General features: G+C 48.4%; 1 protein-coding gene and 1 pseudogene across 1 annotated transcript; both read right to left on the reverse strand.

The window, feature by feature from the left end:
* Positions 1-893: 893 nt before the first annotated feature.
* LOC129693587 (C-X-C chemokine receptor type 2-like) lies at positions 894-2,852 on the reverse strand. The gene has a single exon (XM_055630383.1). The coding sequence runs from the start codon at positions 2,705-2,707 to the stop codon at positions 1,625-1,627; it is 1,083 nt and encodes a 360-aa protein (XP_055486358.1). The 5' UTR covers positions 2,708-2,852; the 3' UTR covers positions 894-1,624.
* Positions 2,853-11,442: 8,590 nt separating this feature from the next.
* LOC129693589 (equilibrative nucleoside transporter 2-like) lies at positions 11,443-17,112 on the reverse strand (annotated as a pseudogene).
* Between the last annotated feature and the right edge of the window lie 1,851 nt (positions 17,113-18,963).

Below are 18,963 nucleotides of genomic sequence, written 5' to 3' on the forward strand. Positions count from 1 at the left end.
GAAATGTGAGGTGTTGTGTTATGAGACGTCTGACAAGGGCAGTGAATGGTCGGCCTCTTTGTAGTGTTGTAGTGCAGAGGGATCTAGGAGTACATTCCTTGAAGGTGGAGTCGCAGGTTGATAAGGTGGTCAAACAGGCTATTGGCGCTTTGGTCTGCATCAGTCAGAGTATTGAGTATAGATGGTACACAAAAAAGCTGGAGAAACTCAGCGGGTGCAGCAGCATCTATGGAGCAGCATCACTCCATAGATGCTGTTGCACCCGCTGAGTTTCTCCAGCTTTTTTGTGTACCTTCGATTTTCCAGCATCTGCAGTTCCTTCTTAAACATATTGAGTATAGAAGTTGGGAGGTCATGTTGCAGTTGTATCAGACGTTGGTGAGGCAGCATTTAGAGTATTGTGTTCAGTTCTGGGCACCAGGGTGCAGGAAAGGTGTTTGTCAAGCAGGAAAGGGGATGGAGAAGGAATGGGTGATGTTTTGGGTCGAGACTCTTCTTCAGACTGAGCATCGGGGGAGAGGAAAACGAGATATGGAAGGGCAGGGTGTGAAAAACGAGATATCAAAGGGTGTTGATTTTTTTTAAATTTTAATTATTTTTATTAGAAGCAATTGTACAAGAATAAAACATTCGGCATGTAAAATTATACAATTATTGTACAGCTTAAATTTTAACCTTTTAACCTGAAAATGAGGGAGAAAGAACAAGAGGGGGAAAAAAGTGAAAAGATAAGGCCCCTAGGCTACCAAAGTAGTGTGGCCAATGTACCTGTCCCTCATTCCCCCCCCCCCCCCCCCTCCCACCCTCCCCAATCAAAAGGGGTTGATGAAGGAAAATGTAGAATAGATCATTGTTAGCTGGCTAGAAGGAATGGGTGAGGTTTTGTGTCCGGGTCCAAGGTACTCGAGCACTTTGAGGAATCTGAAAAAGGTGCCCTTGCTATTCTTGCTATTGAGGGAGTGCAGCGTAGGTTCACCAGGTTAATTCCCGGGATGGCGGGACTGTCATATGCTGAGAGAATGGAGCGGCTGGGCTTGTACACTCTGGAGTTTAGAAGGATGAGAGGGTATCTTATTGAAACATGTAAGGCTTGGACACGCTAGAGGCAGGAAACATGTTGGCGGAGACCAGAACCAGGGGCCACAGTTTAAGAATAAGGGGTAAGCCATTTAGTACGGAGACGAGGAAACACTTTTTCTCACAGAGAGTTGTGAGTCTGTGGAATTCTCTACCTCGGAGGGCGGTGGAGGCCGGTTCTCTGGATACTTTCAAGAGAGAGCTAGATAGGGCTCTCACAGATAGCGGAGTCAGGGGATATGGGGAGAAGGCAGGAACGGGGTACTGATTGTGGATGATCAGCCATGATCACATTGAATGGCAGTGTTGGCTCGAAGGGCCGAATGGCCTCTACTCCTGCACCTGTTGTCTATTGTCTAATGCTGAGAACTATATTCTGCACTCTGTATCTTCCCCTTTGCACTACCTATTGGACTTGAGTTTGGCTTTGTATTTATGTCCAGTATTATCTGGTGTGTTTGGGCAGCTGCAGAACAAAGCTGTTCCCTGTACCTCGGTACACATGGCAATAGTAAAGCTGAGCGTAAAGAGATGTTGCCTACATGGTCTAAATGGTGGTTGAGGTTTGGCCGGAGATGGTGTACGATTCTGATCTCCTGAAATCGGCAGTTTCACTTGTCTTCAAGATTCCTACATCGGTCAGGATCTTCACCAGGTTCTTCCTGAACTTCACCCCGATGAAGGCGTAGATAATTGGGTTGATGCAGCTGTGCGTGAACCCCAAGAACTGGGTGGCGGTCAGAGCCCTGTCCAAGTGGTCACGTTTGGGGCAAGAGTCTTCGATGAGTTTGCTCCTCATCAGAGTGTCGACCAGCACCGTGACGTTGTAGGGCAGCCAGCACACCAGGAAGGCCAGTACCACCGCGATGACGACCTTCATGGCTTTCTGCTTCTGGAAGCCCTTGGTCTGGCACAGTTTCCACACAGTGACGGAGTAGCAGAAGACCATGGCGGCCAGCGGCATGAGGAAGCCAATCACATGCCGTACAAACCTGGTGGCGGTTCTCCAGATGTCGGCCGATTGTCCGTCAAGGGTCTCGTAGCACAGGGTCCTGGCGCCGTGGGTCCACTCACCCTTGTAGAGAATGGGCAAGGACAGGAGCAGGGCCACGAACCAGACGATGGCACACACCAGTTTGACCATCCATGACCTATTGTGGCCGTGCGACTGGACAGAGCGGACAATGGCCAGGTAGCGGTCCACACTGATGCAGGCCAGCAGGAGGATGCCACTGTAAAAGTTCACCTCCTGCAACATACTGATCACCTTACACATGGCGTCACCAAACACCCAGCCAGACACGGCGTCCACTGCCCAGAAGGGCAGGGTGACGGCAAAGAGCAGGTCGGCCGTGGCCAGATGGAGCAGGTAGACGTCCGTGGATGAGATGGAGCGGCGGTTGAGAAGGATGACCAGCATCACCAACAGGTTCCCCGTCACGGCCAAGAGACACACCAGGCTGTAGACCACCGCCAGGACAACGCTGATGGAATAACTCAGTACCATTGGTTCGCACGGAGACGCATCCTCATCATAATCATAATCATAATCTCCAGTGTAATTTTCAAAAGTGTCATTGAAATCCAAGTCAGCAAAATTGATTTTCTTCGAAATCATATTCTGAAACATAGAGCGGAGTCAAGAGAGTTTTATTGTCATGTGTCCCAGATAAACAATGAAATTCTTACTTGCTGCAGCACAACAGACAATAGACAATAGTTGCAGGAGTAGGCCATTCGGCCATTCGAGCCAGCACCGCCATTCAATGGGCTCCCCCAACCTCGGGAACATGTTTCCTGGCTCTAGCGTGTCCAAACATAATGGAAACATAATACAAATTGGAAGATAAAAGTTCAGTGTGTCTATGGACCATAGACCATATATACATAAACCATATACAACCATAGACCATATGTAAATATTGCACGATAAACAAACAGATGTAGTAATACTGTTATTGTTCAGAGCTTATTTGATATCATGTTTAATAGCCTGATGGCATGGGTGCGATGAGTGTGTGGCAGGATGGTGTGGGTCTCTGATGATGTTGGCTGCCTTTTTGAGGCAGCGACTACGATAAATCCCCTCGATGGTGGGGAGGTCAGAGCCGATGATGGACTGGGCAGTGGTCACAACTTTCTGCATTATTTTCCGCTCCTGGGGCGGAATTAGGATTTCAAATGACATTCATTATGTGGCTAGTGTTTATCTTAAGAGGACTAGGTACCTGAAGGTGGAGTCGCAGGTAGATCAGGTGGTCAAAAAGGCTTTTGGCATTTTGGCCTTCATCAGCCAGAGTATTGAGTATAGATGTAGGGAGGTCATGTTGCAGGTGTATAAGACGTTGGTGAGACCGCATTTAGAATATTGTGTTCAGTTCTGGGCACCGTGTTACAGGAAAGATGTCGTCAAACTGGAAAGGGTTCAGAGAAGATTTACGAGGATGTTGCCAGGACTTGAGAGTCTGAGCTACAGGGAGAGGTTGAGTAGGCTGGGACTCTATTCCTTGGAGCATGGGAGGGTGAAGGGTGATCTTATAGAGGTGCACAAAATCATGAGAGGAATAGATCGGGTAGATGCACAGAGTCTCTTGCCCAGAGTAGGTGAATCGAGGACCAGAGGACACAGGTTCAAGGTGAAAGGGAAAAGATTTAATCGGAATCTGAGGGGTACCTTTTTCACAAATATGGTGGTGGGTGTATGGAACAAGCTGCCAGAGGAGGTAGTTGAGGCAGGGACTATCCCAACATTTAAGAAACATTTAGACATGTGCATCGATAGGACAGGTTTGGAGGGATATGGACCAAATGCAGGCAGGTGGGACTAGTGTAGATGGGACATGTTGGCCGGTGTGAGCATGTTGGGCTGAAGGGCCAATTAGAATACAAACACAGGGATGTAACGCTGAGGCTCTATAAGGTGCTGGTCAGGCCACATTTGGAATATTGTGAGCAGTTTTGGGCCCCGTATCTGATGAAGGATGTGCCGGCTCTGGAGAGGGTCCAGAGGAGGTTTACAAGATCGATCCCAGGAATGAGTGGGTTAACATGATGAGCATTTGTCGGCACTGGGCCTGTACTCGCTGGAGTTTAGAAGAAGGAGGGGGGACCTCATTGAAATTTACATACTAGTGAAAGGTCTGGATAGAGTGGATGTGGGGAGGATGTTTCCACTTGTAATAATAATAATAATAATAATAATAATAATAATAACTTTATTTATAAAGCGCTTTTAGACAACATCAGTTATCACAAAGTGCTGTACATGGGAAATCAACAAAAAGTTATTACAAACTACTAAAACCATTAAGACGACAGGACTATAAAAACAGTAAAAAATTAAAAGACATTAAAAGCACTAAAACAGGAACAATGTCTCAGCCAGTGTCGAAAGCCAGTGAATAAAAGTGAGTTTTTAGGGAGGATTTAAAGATGGACAGTGAAGGGGCCTGTCTGATCTGCAGCGGCAAGGTGGTCCAGAGTGCCGGTGCAGCAACAGAAAAGGCTCTATCCCCTCTGAGCTTCCGCTTAGACCTTGGTACCTCAAGGAGCAGCTGATCCGCTGACCTGAGGCACCGGGTAGGAGCATATAGGTGGAGCAGCTCAGAGAGGTAAGGCGGGGCGAGGCCATTCAATGATTTAAAAACAAATAAAAGAATTTTAAAATGAACTCGAAAGTGCACTGGAAGCCAGTGAAGGGAGGCCAAAATTGGCGTAATGTGCTCCCTCTTTCGAGTTCCGGTTAAAAGGCGAGCGGCAGCATTTTGGACCAACTGGAGACGAGCCAACGAAGCTCGTGAGACTCCAGTGTAGAGCGCATTACAGTAATCCAGCCGAGATGAAATAAAGGCGTGAATTACTGTTTCAAAATGCTGCCGCTCGAGAATAGGCTTCACCTTTGCCAGCTTCCTTAGGTGAAAGAAGCTGGACTTAACCACTGCGCCTATTTGTTTATCTAATTTAAAATCACCGTCCATCATAAAACCCAGGTTTAAAACTGTTGGCTTTACGAACACTGCAAGTGGACCCAAGTCAACAGAGGGAGGTTCACGGCAGCCATTAGGGCCGAACAAAATCACTTCTGTCTTTTTTTCGTTAAGTCCCAGAAAGTTTAAGGCCATCCAGGACTTAATGTCCTCAAGACAAGACAGAAGTGATTTTAGGGAATAATTATCTTCTTTCCTGAGTGGCATGTACAACTGGCTATCATCCGCGTAAAAGTGAAAGGAGATGCCATGCCTTCTTAAAATTGAGCCCAGTGGAAGTAGATAAAGGGAGAAAAGCAGGGGCCCTAAAATTGAGCCCTGTGGAACCCCATATGCCAAGGGAGCAGAGGAGGATTCAAGGCCACCAAGGCTTACACGCATGGTTCTATCTGCCAGATAGGACCTGAACCATCCCAGGGCACTGCCACAGATGCCCACTTGTTGCTGTAATCGGGAAATTAATATTCCATGGTCCACAGTGTCGAAGGCGGCAGTTAGGTCCAGCAAGACAAGAACCACATAATTACCGGAGTCGTTTGCCAGGAGGATGTCGTTAGAGACCCTTAGCAAAGCCGACTCTGTGCTATGCATAGCCTTGAAGCCAGACTGAAAGACGTCCCGGATGTTGTGCTCATCCAGGAAGAGTTTCAGCTGGGCATAAACTACTTTCTCCATGATTTTCGAGATAAATGGCAGCTTGGAGATTGGCCTAAAATTGGCCAGGACAGTCTGGTCCAGGCCAGGTTTCTTGAGTAATGGCTGCACTACAGCATGTTTAAATTTTATGGGGACAACCCCAGAAGACAAGCTACTGTTTATGATGGCGAGGACCGACTGCCCTATGCTCGGGAAGACCTCTTTAAAAAGAAGAGGAGGGACAGCATCACATGGGGAACCCGATGGCTTGATATGGGTAACCACATCCTCTAGACCCGACAGCGTCAGGGGAACAAACTTATCAAATGCCACCCGGCAAGGGGCCAGAACAGGTGGGTCTGAGGCAGGAGCTGAGATAAGAGCCCTAATAGAAACAACCTTGTTTATAAAGAAGTGCAGGAAGTCGTTGCGCAATTCGGGCGATGCTTCCAGGCAGACAGGCTGTGGGACATTTGTGGGAGAGTCTAGGACCAGAGGGCACAGCCTCAGAATTAAAGAATGTTCGTCTAAGAAAGAGATGAGGAGGAATTTCTTTAGTCAGAGGGTGGTGAATCTGTGGGATTCATTGCACTAACACTATTCTACACACAGTGAAACATAGAAACAGAAACATAGACAATAGGTGCAGGAGGAGGCCATTCAGCCCATCGAGCCAGCACCGCCTTTCATTGTGATCATGGCTGATCGTCCCCTATCAACCCGTGCCTGCCTTCACCCCATATCCCTCGACTCCACTAGCCCCTAGAGCTCTATCTAACTCTCTCTTAAGTCCATCCAGTGACTTTGCCTCCACTGCCCTCTGTGGCAGGGAATTCCACAAATTCACAACTCTCTGGGTGAAAAAAATGTTTCTCACCTCAGTCTTAAATGACCTCCCCTTTATTATAAGACTGTGGCCCCTGGTTCTGGACTCGCCCAACATTGGGAACATTGTTCCTGCATCTAGATTGTCCAGTACTTTTATAATTGTATATGTTTGTATAAGAACCCCCTCATCCTTCTAAACTCCAGTGAATACAAGCCTAGTCTTTTCAATCTTTCCTCATATGACAGTCCCGCCATCCCAGGGATCAATCTCGTGAACCTACGCTGCACTGCCTCAATCACAAGGCTGTCCTTCCTCAAATTAGGGACACTGGGGACAATTTACATTTACACCAAGCCAATTAACCTACAAACCTGCACGTCTTTGGAGTGTGGGCGGAAACCGGAGCACCCGGAGAAAACCCACGCAGGTCACGGGGAGAACGTACAAACTCTGTACTGACAGCGCCCGTAGTCAGGATCGAACCAGGGTCGATGGCGCTGTGAGGCAGCAGCTCTACCATACCGCCCCTGTAACTTGCACTAAACGTTATTCCCTTTACCCTGTATCTGTACACTGTGGACGGCTGGATTGTAATCATGTATTGTCTTTCCGCTGGCTGGTTAGCGCGCAACAGAAGCTTTTCACTGTACCTCGGTACACGGGACAATGAACTGAGTTGCACTGAACTGACGACACATCCTCCATTGCCACAGTGAGGCCACACACAATGTGCATCATGTTCCATTTGAGTTACTTAATGGCCTGCCCCGCTTGGCGATTTTTTCGGCAACTGCCGGCATCATTGACTGAGGTATCAGGCCATCGAAATAGTCGTGGCCGTGATGACTTATCGATGCGATGACGTGTTGACGCGCGGCGGTTTCCTCAAGTGTCGCAACATTTTTTTTGTCGCCGCTGGATTTTGAAATGTTCAAAATCTTTCGGTGACCCTGATACGCCAGTCAATGACGCCGGCAGTTGCCGAAACAAATCGCCAAGTAGGACAGGCCCTTAACCACTTAGTGCCATGAATTCACCAAATGAATTCTCCACATTCAAATAACCACCCGACCCCTTTCTTATTACCCCACTCCTGATCCCAGTCACAAGATCATAAACATAGAAAATAGGTATAGGAGTAGGCCATTCGGCCCTTCGAGCCTGCACCGCCATTCAATATGATTAAGGCTGATCATCCAACTCAGTATCCTTTACCCGCCTTCTATCCATACCCCCTGATCCCTTTATCCACAAGGGCCACATCTAACTCCCTCTTAAATATAGCCAATGAACTGGCCTCAACTACCCTCTGCGGCAGAGAATTCCACAGATTCACCACTCTCTGTGTGAAAAATGTTTTTCTCATCTCGGTCCTAAAAGACTTTCCTCTTAACCTTAAACTGTGACCCCTTGTTCTGGACTTCCCCAACATCGGGAACAATCTTCCTGCATCTAGCCTGTCCAACCCCTTAAGAATTTTGTTTAAGAGGGAACTGCAGATGCTGGAGAATCGAAGGTTACACAAAAAAGCTGGAGAAACTCAGCGGGTGCAGCAGCATCTATGGAGCGAAGGAAATAGGCAACGTTTCGGCCCGAAACGTTGCCTATTTCCTTCGCTCCATAGATGCTGCTGCACCCGCTGAGCTTCTCCAGCTTTTTTGTGTAACCCTTAAGAATTTTGTAAGTTTCTATAAGATCCCCCCTCAATCTTCTAAATTCTAGCGAGTACAAGCCGAGTCTATCCAGTCTTTCTTCATATGAAAGTCCTGACATCCCAGGAATCAGTCTGGTGAGTGATAGGAGCAGAATTAGGCCATTCGGCCCATCAAGTCTGCTCCGCCATTCAATCATGACTGATCTATCTCTCCCTCCTAATCCCATTCTCCTGCCTTCTCCCCGACACCCGTACTAATCAAGAAACCAAGCATCACAGCACGGTTTGGGAACAGCTCCGTCCAAGACCCGCAAGAACTTGCAGCGAATTGTGGACGCAGCCCAGACCATCACACAAACCAACCTCCCTTCCATCACCTCCATCTACACATCACGCTGCCTCGGCAAGGCCAGCAGCATCATCAAGGACCAGTCTCACCCCCTCATGGTCACTCCCTCTTCTCCCCTCTCCCATCGGGCAAGAGGTACAGAAGTGTGAAAACCAACGCACACACACACGCCTCCAGATTCAGGGACAGTTCATACACCTTTTCCCATTTTCCCCATCATCGAGTATGTTTGCTCTCCTCCCAACCCCATCCCCAATTTCCCTTCTATCCGTCCACCCCGTCACCCTCTGTTCACCCCCCCCCCCCCACCCCGTTTCATCCCCCCCCCCCCCCCCCCCCCCTTCCCACCCCCGGCCCCTCCACCCACATCCGGCTTCACGTTTAACTCCTCCAATCCGTATCTGACGCCATTTTGTCTCCTTCTCACCTCCAGCCTTTGCCACTTTCTCCACCCATCTGCCCCTAACCACCCCCCCCCCACCTCTATCCACCTATCACTCGCCAGGCCTTGTCCCGCCCCCACCTCTCTCTTCCAGCTTTCTCCCCCCTTCTCCATCGGTCTGAAGAAGGGTCCCCACCCGAAACGTTGCCTGTTCATTCCCTCCACAGATGCTGCCTGACCCGCTGAGTTTCTCCAGCACTTTCTGCTTTCCCTCATCACCCTGTCTCAAATGGGAACGGGCTTACAGTAGCTGACCCATCCCAGCCGTGTGGAACGGAACTGCAGGTGCTGGTTTACACTGAAGATAGACACAAAAATGCTGGAGTAACTCAGTGGTTCAGGCAGCATCTCTGGAGAGAAGGAATGGGTGACATTTCGGATCGAGACTACTGAAGTCCGAAGAAGGGTCTCGACCCGAAACGTCACCTATTCCTTCGCTCCATAGACGCTGCCTCACCCGCTGAGTTTCTCCAGCATTTTTGTCTACCTTCAATTTTTCCAGCATCTGCAGTTCTTTCTTAAACATTGAATAGCAGTGCAGCCGAATGACCTACTCCTGCACCTATTGTCTATTGAAAGTCTCCATACCTTCTCCAGAGTTCTGTGCTGTCTTGCGACTGAACCTTGTGCTGATGCAGCTGCTCTCTGGACCGTCAGTGCAAAATGTTGCCAGGAAGTTCTGTGCAATAGATGTGACGAGAGACGTGGGTCTGGGCGGAATGGGAGCCTGCCTCGCGTGTGTACCCAGTGGAAATAAACCAAGTTGTCTGTGAAATGCAAATGGTGTAACACATGATGTAACTAAAAGGGAACGTGCAGAAAGGTTCATACGTGGAAATAACCCCTAGATATCCACGCAACTGCACATCGATACCTTCGCCTCCTTGAACAATAGACAATAGGTGCAGGAGGAGTCTATTCTGCCCTTCGAGCCAACACCGCCATTCAATGTGATCATGGCTGATCATCCCCAGTCAGTACCCCGTTCCTGCCGTCTGCCCATATCCCCTGACTCCGCTACTGTTAAGAGCCCTATCTAGCTCTCTTTTGAAAGTGTCCAGAGAACCGGCCTCCACCGCCCTCTGAGGCAGAGAATTCCACAGACTCACAACTCTAGAGTGCTGACATGGATAGAGAAGTGGTTGGCAGACAGGAAATAAAGAGTAGGGATTAACGGGTCCCTTTCAGAATGGCAGGCAGTGACTGGTGGGGTACCGCTATGCTCGGTGCTGGGACCGCAGCTATTTACAATATACATCAATGATTTGGATAAAGGGATTCAAAGTAACATGAGCAGATTTGCAGATGACACAAAGCTGGGTGGCAGTGTGAACTGTGAGAATGCTATGAGAATGCAGGTGACTTGGACAGGTTAGGGGAGTGGGCAGATGCATGGCAGATGAAGTTTAATGTGGAAAAATGTGAGGTTATCCATTTTGGTAGCAAAAACAGGAAATCAGATTACTGTCTAAATGGCGTCAAGTTGGGAAAAGGGGAAGTACAATGGGATCTGGGGGGGGGGTCCTTGTTCATCAGTCTATTAAAGTAAGCATGCAGGTACAGCAGGCAGTGAAGAAAGCGAATGGCATGTTGGCCTTTATAACAAGAGGAGTTGAATATAGGAGCAAAGAGGTCCTTCTGCAGTTGGACAGAGCCCTAGTGAGACCACACCTGGAGTATTGTGTGCAGTTTTGGTCCCCTAATTTGAGGAAGGACATTCTTGCTATTGAGGGAGTGCAGCGTAGGTTTACCAGGTTAATTCCCGGGATGGCGGGACAATCAACCCGGCGTGCACATTTATATAAGATCAAATAGAACAAATTGTCCTACAACTTTAGGCTGTGCACGCCATTCGCAGAAGAAGAACATAAGGGGAAAGTATACAGTTAATGGCAAGACCCTTAACAGCAAAGATTTACAGAGGGATAGAAACATAGAAAATAGGTGCAGGAGTAGGCCATTCGACCCTTCGAGCCTGCACCGCCATTCAATATGATCATGGCTGATCATCCAACTCAGTATCCTTGGTTCTTGGTTACTTGGTCCTCCAAAATATTCCAAATGGAATTTAAACTGAAGGTGGTGAACTTGATGAGGAAGGAGAGAGGGGGGGAGGGGGGAGAGAGAGAGAGGGGGAGGGGGAGAGAGAGGGGGAGGAGGAGAGAGAGGGAGGGGGAGAGAGAGGGGGGGAGGGGGAGAGAGAGAGGGGGGGGGGGCGAGGGAGAGGGGGGGAGAGAGAGAGAGAGAGGGGGGGGGGAGAGAGAGAGGGGGGGGGGGAGGGGGAGGGGGGGGAGGGGGAGAGAGGGGGGGGAGAGAGGGGGGGGGAGGGAGAGGGGAGGGAGGGGGGGGGGGGGGGGAGAGGGGGGGGGACAGAGAGAGGGGGGGGGGCAGAGAGAGAGGGGGAAGTGGGGGGGGGGGGAGAGGGAGGGAGGGGAGAGAGAGAGGGGATAAGGGGGAGTAGGGAGAGCTTCAGATGCTGAACTTGATGAGAAAGGAGAGAGCAGCTCCCAGTGCCAGCCCCAGGGCCAGGACGAACGCCATGACTGTGCCGGCTGTCTCAGCATCATGGGGAGACACTTGTTTGGGGGCGTAGCACATACAAGGGGTGACCAGGTGTCCATTGGAGAAGGCGAAGGCCACCATGAAGACCATGTACCAGGCGTCGTGGAGCAAAGGGGCGGTGGGGTAGAGCCCACCCCCCTCACGTTACAGAACACGAACAGCGGGATAAAGACCACATGGGGACACACAATCGCCAGGGACAGCAGCGGGCCACATACACACAACAGTAAAACTCCTGCCAAACCAACCCATGATGTTCAACAGCAGAAAACAGGGCACTGGAGTGAAGTATTCTTTCCACTTCCCCTCCAGCGTATGCGAGGCCACTTTGGCGGAGATAGCGGTGACCCAGATCTTGCTGAACACTTTGACAACATCCGAGCTGCTGTTGGCTCCATCCTTGCTAGAATCCAAACTGACCAGGGACAGGTCTCCTTTCTCCTCTCTTCCCTTCGTTTGCTCCTTCCTTGTGATCCAGTAACTCTGCGTTGTACTCAGTCTCTGCTCGCTGCTGTCGAGTTTTGCTGAAGTGATATTTTGCAAACTTCAGCCGAGGCAGGATGTGATAGATGACCATCATCATCAGGATCACAAGACAGGGGGTGATTAAAATATCCCAAGACCATCACTGCCTCATCAGACCCACATATTTTGGCAGAGATGGAGGCCAAGGCTGTGCAGGTCCCAGCCACGCCCTGGCCACTCATGGAGACACCAGCTGTACTTGGCCGGTAGAAGCCCAATCAATCCGAACAATCCCTGCAGGACCGCTCCAAAAGAGTTAATTAACCAGATGACAGACATTGTACAAGTTCATTGTACATTGTACAAGGATTTGAGTATAGGAGCAGGGAGGTTCTACTGCAGTTGTACAGGGTCTTGGTGAGACCACACCTGGAGTATTGCGTACAGTTTTGGTCTCCAAATCTGAGGAAGGACATTCTTGCCATAGAGGGAATGCAGAGAAGTTTCACCAGACTGATTCCTCGGATGTCAGGACTGTCTAATGAAGAAAGACTGAATAGACTTGGTTTATACGCTCTAGAATTTAGGAGATTGAGAGGGGATCTTATAGAAACTTACAAAATTCTTAAGGGGTTGGACAGGCTAGATGCAGGAAGATTGTTCCCGATGTTGGGGAAGTCCAGGACAAGGGGTCACAGCTTAAGGATAAGGGGGAAATCCTTTAAAACCGAGATGAGGAGAACCTTTTTCACACAGAGAGTGGTGAATCTCTGGAACTCTCTGCCACAGAGGGTAGTTGAGGCCAGTTCATTGGCTATATTTAAGAGGGAGTTAGATGTGGCCCTTGTGGCCAAGGGGATCAGGGGGTATGGAGAGAAGGCAGGTACGGGATACTGAGTTGGATGATCAGCCATGATCATATTGAATGGCGGTGCAGGCTCGAAGGGCCGAATGGCCTACTCCTGCACCTAATTTCTATGTTTCTATGTTTCAGAGGTTGCATTTCAAGTTCAAGTTCAGGTTTATTGTCATGTGTCCCTGATAGGACAATGACATTTTTGCTTTGCTTCAGCACAACACAACACAACATAATAGGCATTGACTACAAAACACATGAATAAATAAACTGATCAAGTGCAAATAACAAATAATGAGTTATTAATGTTCAGAGTTTTGTCCGAGCCAGGTTTAATAGCCTGATGGCTGTGGGGAAGTAGCTATTCCTGAACCTGGTTGTTGCAGTCTTCAGGCTCCTGTACCTTCTACCTGAAGGTAGCAGGGAGATGAGTGTGTGGCCAGGATGGTGTGGGTCTTTGATGATACTGCCAGCCTTTTTGAGGCAGCGACTGCGATAAATCCCCTCGATGGAAGGAAGGTCAGAGCCGATGATGGACTGGGCAGTGTTTACTAATTTTTGTAGTCTCTTCTTCTCCAGGGCGCTCAAGTTGCCGAACCAAGCCACGATGCAACCGGTCAGCATGCTCTCTACTGTGCACCTGTATAAGTTAGAGAGAGTCCTCCTTGACAAACCGACTCTCCGTAATCTGCTCAGGAAGTAGAGGCGCTGATGTGCTTTCTTGATAATTGCAACGGTGTTCTCGAACCAGGAAAGATCTTCAGAGATGTGCACGCCCAGGAATTTGCGTTTTCATCATCACGGCTGTGACCAAGAACAGGATAAAGATCCCAAACAAGCTGCCAGCAATCCGCAGTTTCTCCGAGATCCTGGGGTACAGGATGGAGTTGAGGCAGGTGAACATCAGCAGGGGCAGCATGGAGAGCTGCGTCATCCAATTCCCAAAATGCCAGGGATCCTCGACATTCCCATTGGAATTCCCGGCCAGCGAAGTATTCCCAGCGAGGGGCTTCTCGAAACAGGGAATAGTGGTGATAAAGAAATTCCGTGGCAACAGCGTTCCCAGTCCAAGGACAAAGAAAAGAACCTGAACGACAAAAAACTTGTCATCTGGGCACTGCTTCAGATCCATCGTCCAGGGCCAGGGTCAGTCAGCTTGATTGTTATCATGTATAGTCTTTCCACTGACTGGATAGCATGCAACAAAAAAGCTTACAGCGTCAGGGACCCGGGTTGGATCCTGGCTATGGGTGCTGTTTGTACGGAGTTTGCACGTTCTGGCCGTGACCTGCGTGGGTTTTCTCCGGGTGCTCCGGTTTCTTCCCACACTCCAAACACGTGCCGATCTTTATAGGTTAGTTGGTTTCGGGAAAAATTGTAAATTATCCTTTTGTATTAGTGTGCAGGGATCGCTGGTCGGCACGGGCGCAGTGGGCCGAAGGGCCTGTGTCTGCACTGCATAGAAACATAGAAAATAGGCGCAGGAGTAGGCCATTCGGCCCTTCGAGCCTGCACCGCCATTCAATATGATCATGGCTGATCATCCATCTCGGTATCCTGTACCTGCCTTCTCTCCATACCCCCTGATCCCTTTAGCCACAAGGGCCACATCTAACTCCCTCTTAAATATAGCCAATGAACTGTGTGGCCTCAACTACCTTCTGTGACAGAGAATTCCAGAGATTCACCGCTCTCTGTGTGAAAAATGTTTTTCTCATCTCGGTCCTCAAAGATTTCCCCCTTATCCTTAAACTGTGACCCCTTGTCCTGGACTTCCCCAACATCGGGAACAATCTTCCTGCATCTAGCCTGTCGAACCCCTTAAGAGTTTTGTAAGTTTTTATAAGATCTTGGGCTTCAAGTCCGCAGCTCCCTGAAAGTGGCAACACAAATAGATTGTGGAATGGAAGGCAAATGCTATGCTTGGACTGTGTATGTCAGGAAGCAATGATGCAGCTTTATAGGACTTTGACTATAGCAACGTTTAAGAAACATTTAGACAGGTACATGGATAGGACAGGTTTGGAGGGTCACAGGCCAAACGCGGGTAGGTGGGACTAGTGTAGATGGGACATGTTGGCCGGTGTGGGCAAGTTGGGGCTGAAGGGCCTGTTTCCACACTGCATCTCTAAACAAATAACGTGTGAGAAAAACAGTTATCTGGTGTTGTGTTATGCACCAGGTTTAGCAACATCAACGTGACATCATCTTTTAGAGTTAGTTGGGAAATTTGAAAGAGGAAAGGGCTGCCGTTTACCGCTTGTTCAGAAACAGGAATTAATTTGCAGGAAAGTTTTCAACACTTGTCCAAAACGTACTTGAAAAACGTCTTCACCCAGAGAGTCGTGAATCTGTGGGATTCTCTGCCTCAGAGGGCAGTGGAGGCCGGTTCACTGGATGTTTTCAATAGAGAGTTAGATTTAGCTCTTAGGGTAAACGGAATCAAGGGATATGGGGAGTACTGATTGTGGATGATCAGCCGTGATCTATTGAATGGCGGTGCTGGCTCCATTAAGTGCGCCATTTAAGAATAAGGAGTAAGCCATTTAGAACAGAGACGAGGAAACACTTTTTCTCACAGAGAGTTGTGAGTCTGTGGAATTCTCTGCCTCGGAGGGTGGTGGAGGCCGGTTCTCTGGAAACTTTCAAGAGAGAGCTAGATAGGGCTCTTAAAGAAAGTGGTCAGGGGATACGGGGGGAAGGCAGGAACGGGGTACTGATTGGGGATGATCAGTCATGATCACATTGGATGGGCCGAATGGCCCACTCCTGCACCTATTTTCTAAGTTTCTATTTTTCTATCTTTCCAAAAGACAAAAGGAGTTACAAGAAACTGCAGGTGGCTGGTTTACAATAAAAAGACACAAAATGCTGGAGTAATTTTGGCGAGACGGTGGTGCAGGGGGTAGATCCGCTGCCTCACAACCTCAGAGTCCCAGGTTCGATCCTGACGACGGGTGCTGTCTACGTTCTGCCCGTGACCTGCGTGGGTTTCTCCGGGAGCTCCGGTTTCCTCCCGCACTCCAAAGACGTGCAGGTTTGCAGGTTAATTGGCTTGGTGTAAATGTAAATTGGCCCTACTGCGTGTAGGATAGTGTTAGTGTACGGGGTGATCGCAATTTGGTGGGCCGATGCGCCCTTTGGCTAATCATCCTAAATCATTACCCCGTTACTGCCATTTCCCTATATTCATTGATTCCTTTAGCCCTAAGAGCTTAATGTAACTCTCTCTTGAAAACATCCAGTGAATTGGCCTCCACTGCAGTCTGTGGCAGAGAATTCCACAGATTCACAACTCTCTGGGTGAAGAGGTTTTTCATCGTATCAGTCCTAAATGGCCGCCCCCTAATTTTTAAACTGTGACCCCTGGTTCTGGATTCCCCCAACATCAAGAAAGGTTTTCCTGCTTCCAATATAAGATCCCCTCTCTATTCTAAATTCCAATGAATACATAGAAACATAGAAAATAGGTGCAGGAGTAGGCCATTCGGCCCTTCGAGCCTGCACCGCCATTCAATATGATCATGACTGATCATCCAACTCAGTATCCTGTACCTGCCTTCTCTCCATACCCCCGATCCGTTTTGCCACAAGGGCTACATCTAACTCCCTCTTAAATATAGCCAATGAACTGGCCTCAGCTACTTTCTGTGGCAGAGAATTCCACAGATTCACCACTCTCTGAAAAATGTTTTTCTCATCTCGGTCCTAAAAGATTTCTCCCTTATCCTTAAACTGTGACCCCTTGTTCTGGATTCCCCAACATCGGGAACAATCTACCTGCATCTAGCCTGTCCAACCCCTTAAGAATGTTGTACGTTTAACTATATAACAATTGCAGCACGGAAACAGGTCATCGCGACCCTTCTAGTCCGTGCCGAACACGTATTCTCCCCTAGTCCCATATACCTGCGCTCAGACCATAACCTTCCATTCCTTTCCCGTCCATATAACTATCCAATTTATTTTTTAATTATAAAATCGAACCTGCCTCCACCACCTTCACTGGAAGCTCATTCCACACCGCTACCACTCTCTGAGTAAAGAAGTTCCCCCTCATGTTACCCCTAAACCTCTGTCCCTTAATTCTCAAGTCATGTCCTCTTGTTTGAATCTTCCCTACTCTCAATGGGAAAAGCTTATCCACGTCAACTCTGTCTATCACTCTCATCATTTTAAAGACCTCTATCATGTCCCCCCTTAACCTTCTGCCCTCCAAAGAATAAAGACCTAACTTATGCAACCTTGCTCTGTAACTTAGTTGCTGAAACCCAGGCAACATTCTAGTAAATCTCCTCTGTACTCAGTCTATTTTGTTGACATCCTTCCTATAATTAGGCAACCAAAATTGTACACCATACTCCAGAAATGCCCTCACCAATGCCTTGTACAATTTTAACATTACATCCCAACTTCTACACTCAATGCTCTGATTTATAAAGGCCAGCACACCAAAAGCTTCCTTTACCACACTATCTACATGAGATTCCACCTTCAGGGAACTGTGCACAGTTATTCCTCGATCCCTCTGTTCACCTGCATTCTTCAATTCCCTACCATTTACCATGTACGTCCTACCAAGATGTAGCACCTCACACTTATCTTATGTTTCTATAAGATCCCCCCTCAATCTTCTAAATTCTAGCGAGTACAAGCCGAGTCTATCCAGTCTTTCTTCATATCTGAAATCATTGGACAAAGTCAGCATGGATTTACGAAAGGTAAATCATGTCTGACGAATCTTATAGAATTTTTCGAGCATGTAACTAGTAGCGTGGATAGGGGCGAACCAGTGGATGTGGTGTATCTGGACTTCCAGAAGGCTTTCGACAAGGTCCCACATAAGAAATTAGTATACAAACTTAAAGCACAAGGCATTGGGGGTTCAGTATTGATGTGGATAGAGAACTGGCTGGCAAACAGGAAGCAAAGAGTAGGAGTAAACGGGTCCTTTTCACAATGGCAGGCAGTGACTAGTGGGGTACCGGACTGCAAGGTGACTTGGATAGGCTGGGTGAGTGGGCAAATGTTTGGCAGTTGCAGTATAATGTGGATAAATGTGAGGTTATCCATTTTGGTGGCAAAAACGGGAAAGCAGACTATTATCTAAATGGTGGCCGATTGGGAAAGGGGGAGATGCAGCGAGACCTGGGTGTCATGGTACACCAGTCATTGAAGGTAGGCATTCAGGTGCAGCAGGCAGTAAAGAAAGCGAATGGTATGTTAGCTTTCATTGCAAAAGGATTTGAGTATAGGAGCAGGGAGGTTCTACTGCAGTTGTACAGGGTCTTGGTGAGACCACACCTGGAGTATTGCGTACAGTTTTGGTCTCCAAATCTGAGGAATGACATTATTGCCATAGAGGGAGTGCAGAGACGGTTCACCAGACTGATTCCTGGGATGTCAGGACTGTCTTATGAAGAAAGACTGGATAGACTTGGTTTATACTCTCTAGAATTTAGGAGATTGAGAGGGAATCTTATAGAAACTTACAAAATTCTTAATGGGTTGGACAGGCTAGATGCAGGAAGATTGTTCCCGATGTTAGGGAAGTCCAGGACAAGGGGTCACAGCTTAAGGATAAGGGGGAAATCCTTTAAAACCGAGATGAGAAGAACTTTTTTCACCCGGAGAGTGGTGAATCTCTGGAACTCTCTGCCACAGAGGGTAGTTGAGGCCAGTTCATTGGCTATATTTAAGAGGGAGTTAGATGTGGCCCTTGTGGCTAAGGGGATCGGGGGTATGGAGAGAAGGCAGGTACGGGATACTGAGTTGGATGATCAGCCATGATCATATTGAATGGCGGTGGAGGCTCGAAGGGCCGAATGGCCTACTCCTGCACCTAATTTCTATGTTTCTATATGAAAGTCCAGCCATCCCAGGAAACAGGAGATCCAGGTGTGATCTCACCAAGGCCCTGTACAACTGCAGTAGAACCTCCCTGCTCCTATCCTCAAATCCTTTTGCTATGAATGCTAACATACCATTCGCTTTCTTCACTGCCTGCTGCACCTGCATGCCTACTTTCAATGACTGGTATACCATGACACCCAGGTCTCGTTGCATCTCCCCTTTCCTAATCGGCCACCATTCAGATAATAGTCTAC

Source organism: Leucoraja erinacea, unplaced genomic scaffold (genome assembly GCF_028641065.1).
Source record: "Leucoraja erinacea ecotype New England unplaced genomic scaffold, Leri_hhj_1 Leri_358S, whole genome shotgun sequence".
Taxonomy (NCBI): domain Eukaryota; kingdom Metazoa; phylum Chordata; class Chondrichthyes; order Rajiformes; family Rajidae; genus Leucoraja; species Leucoraja erinaceus.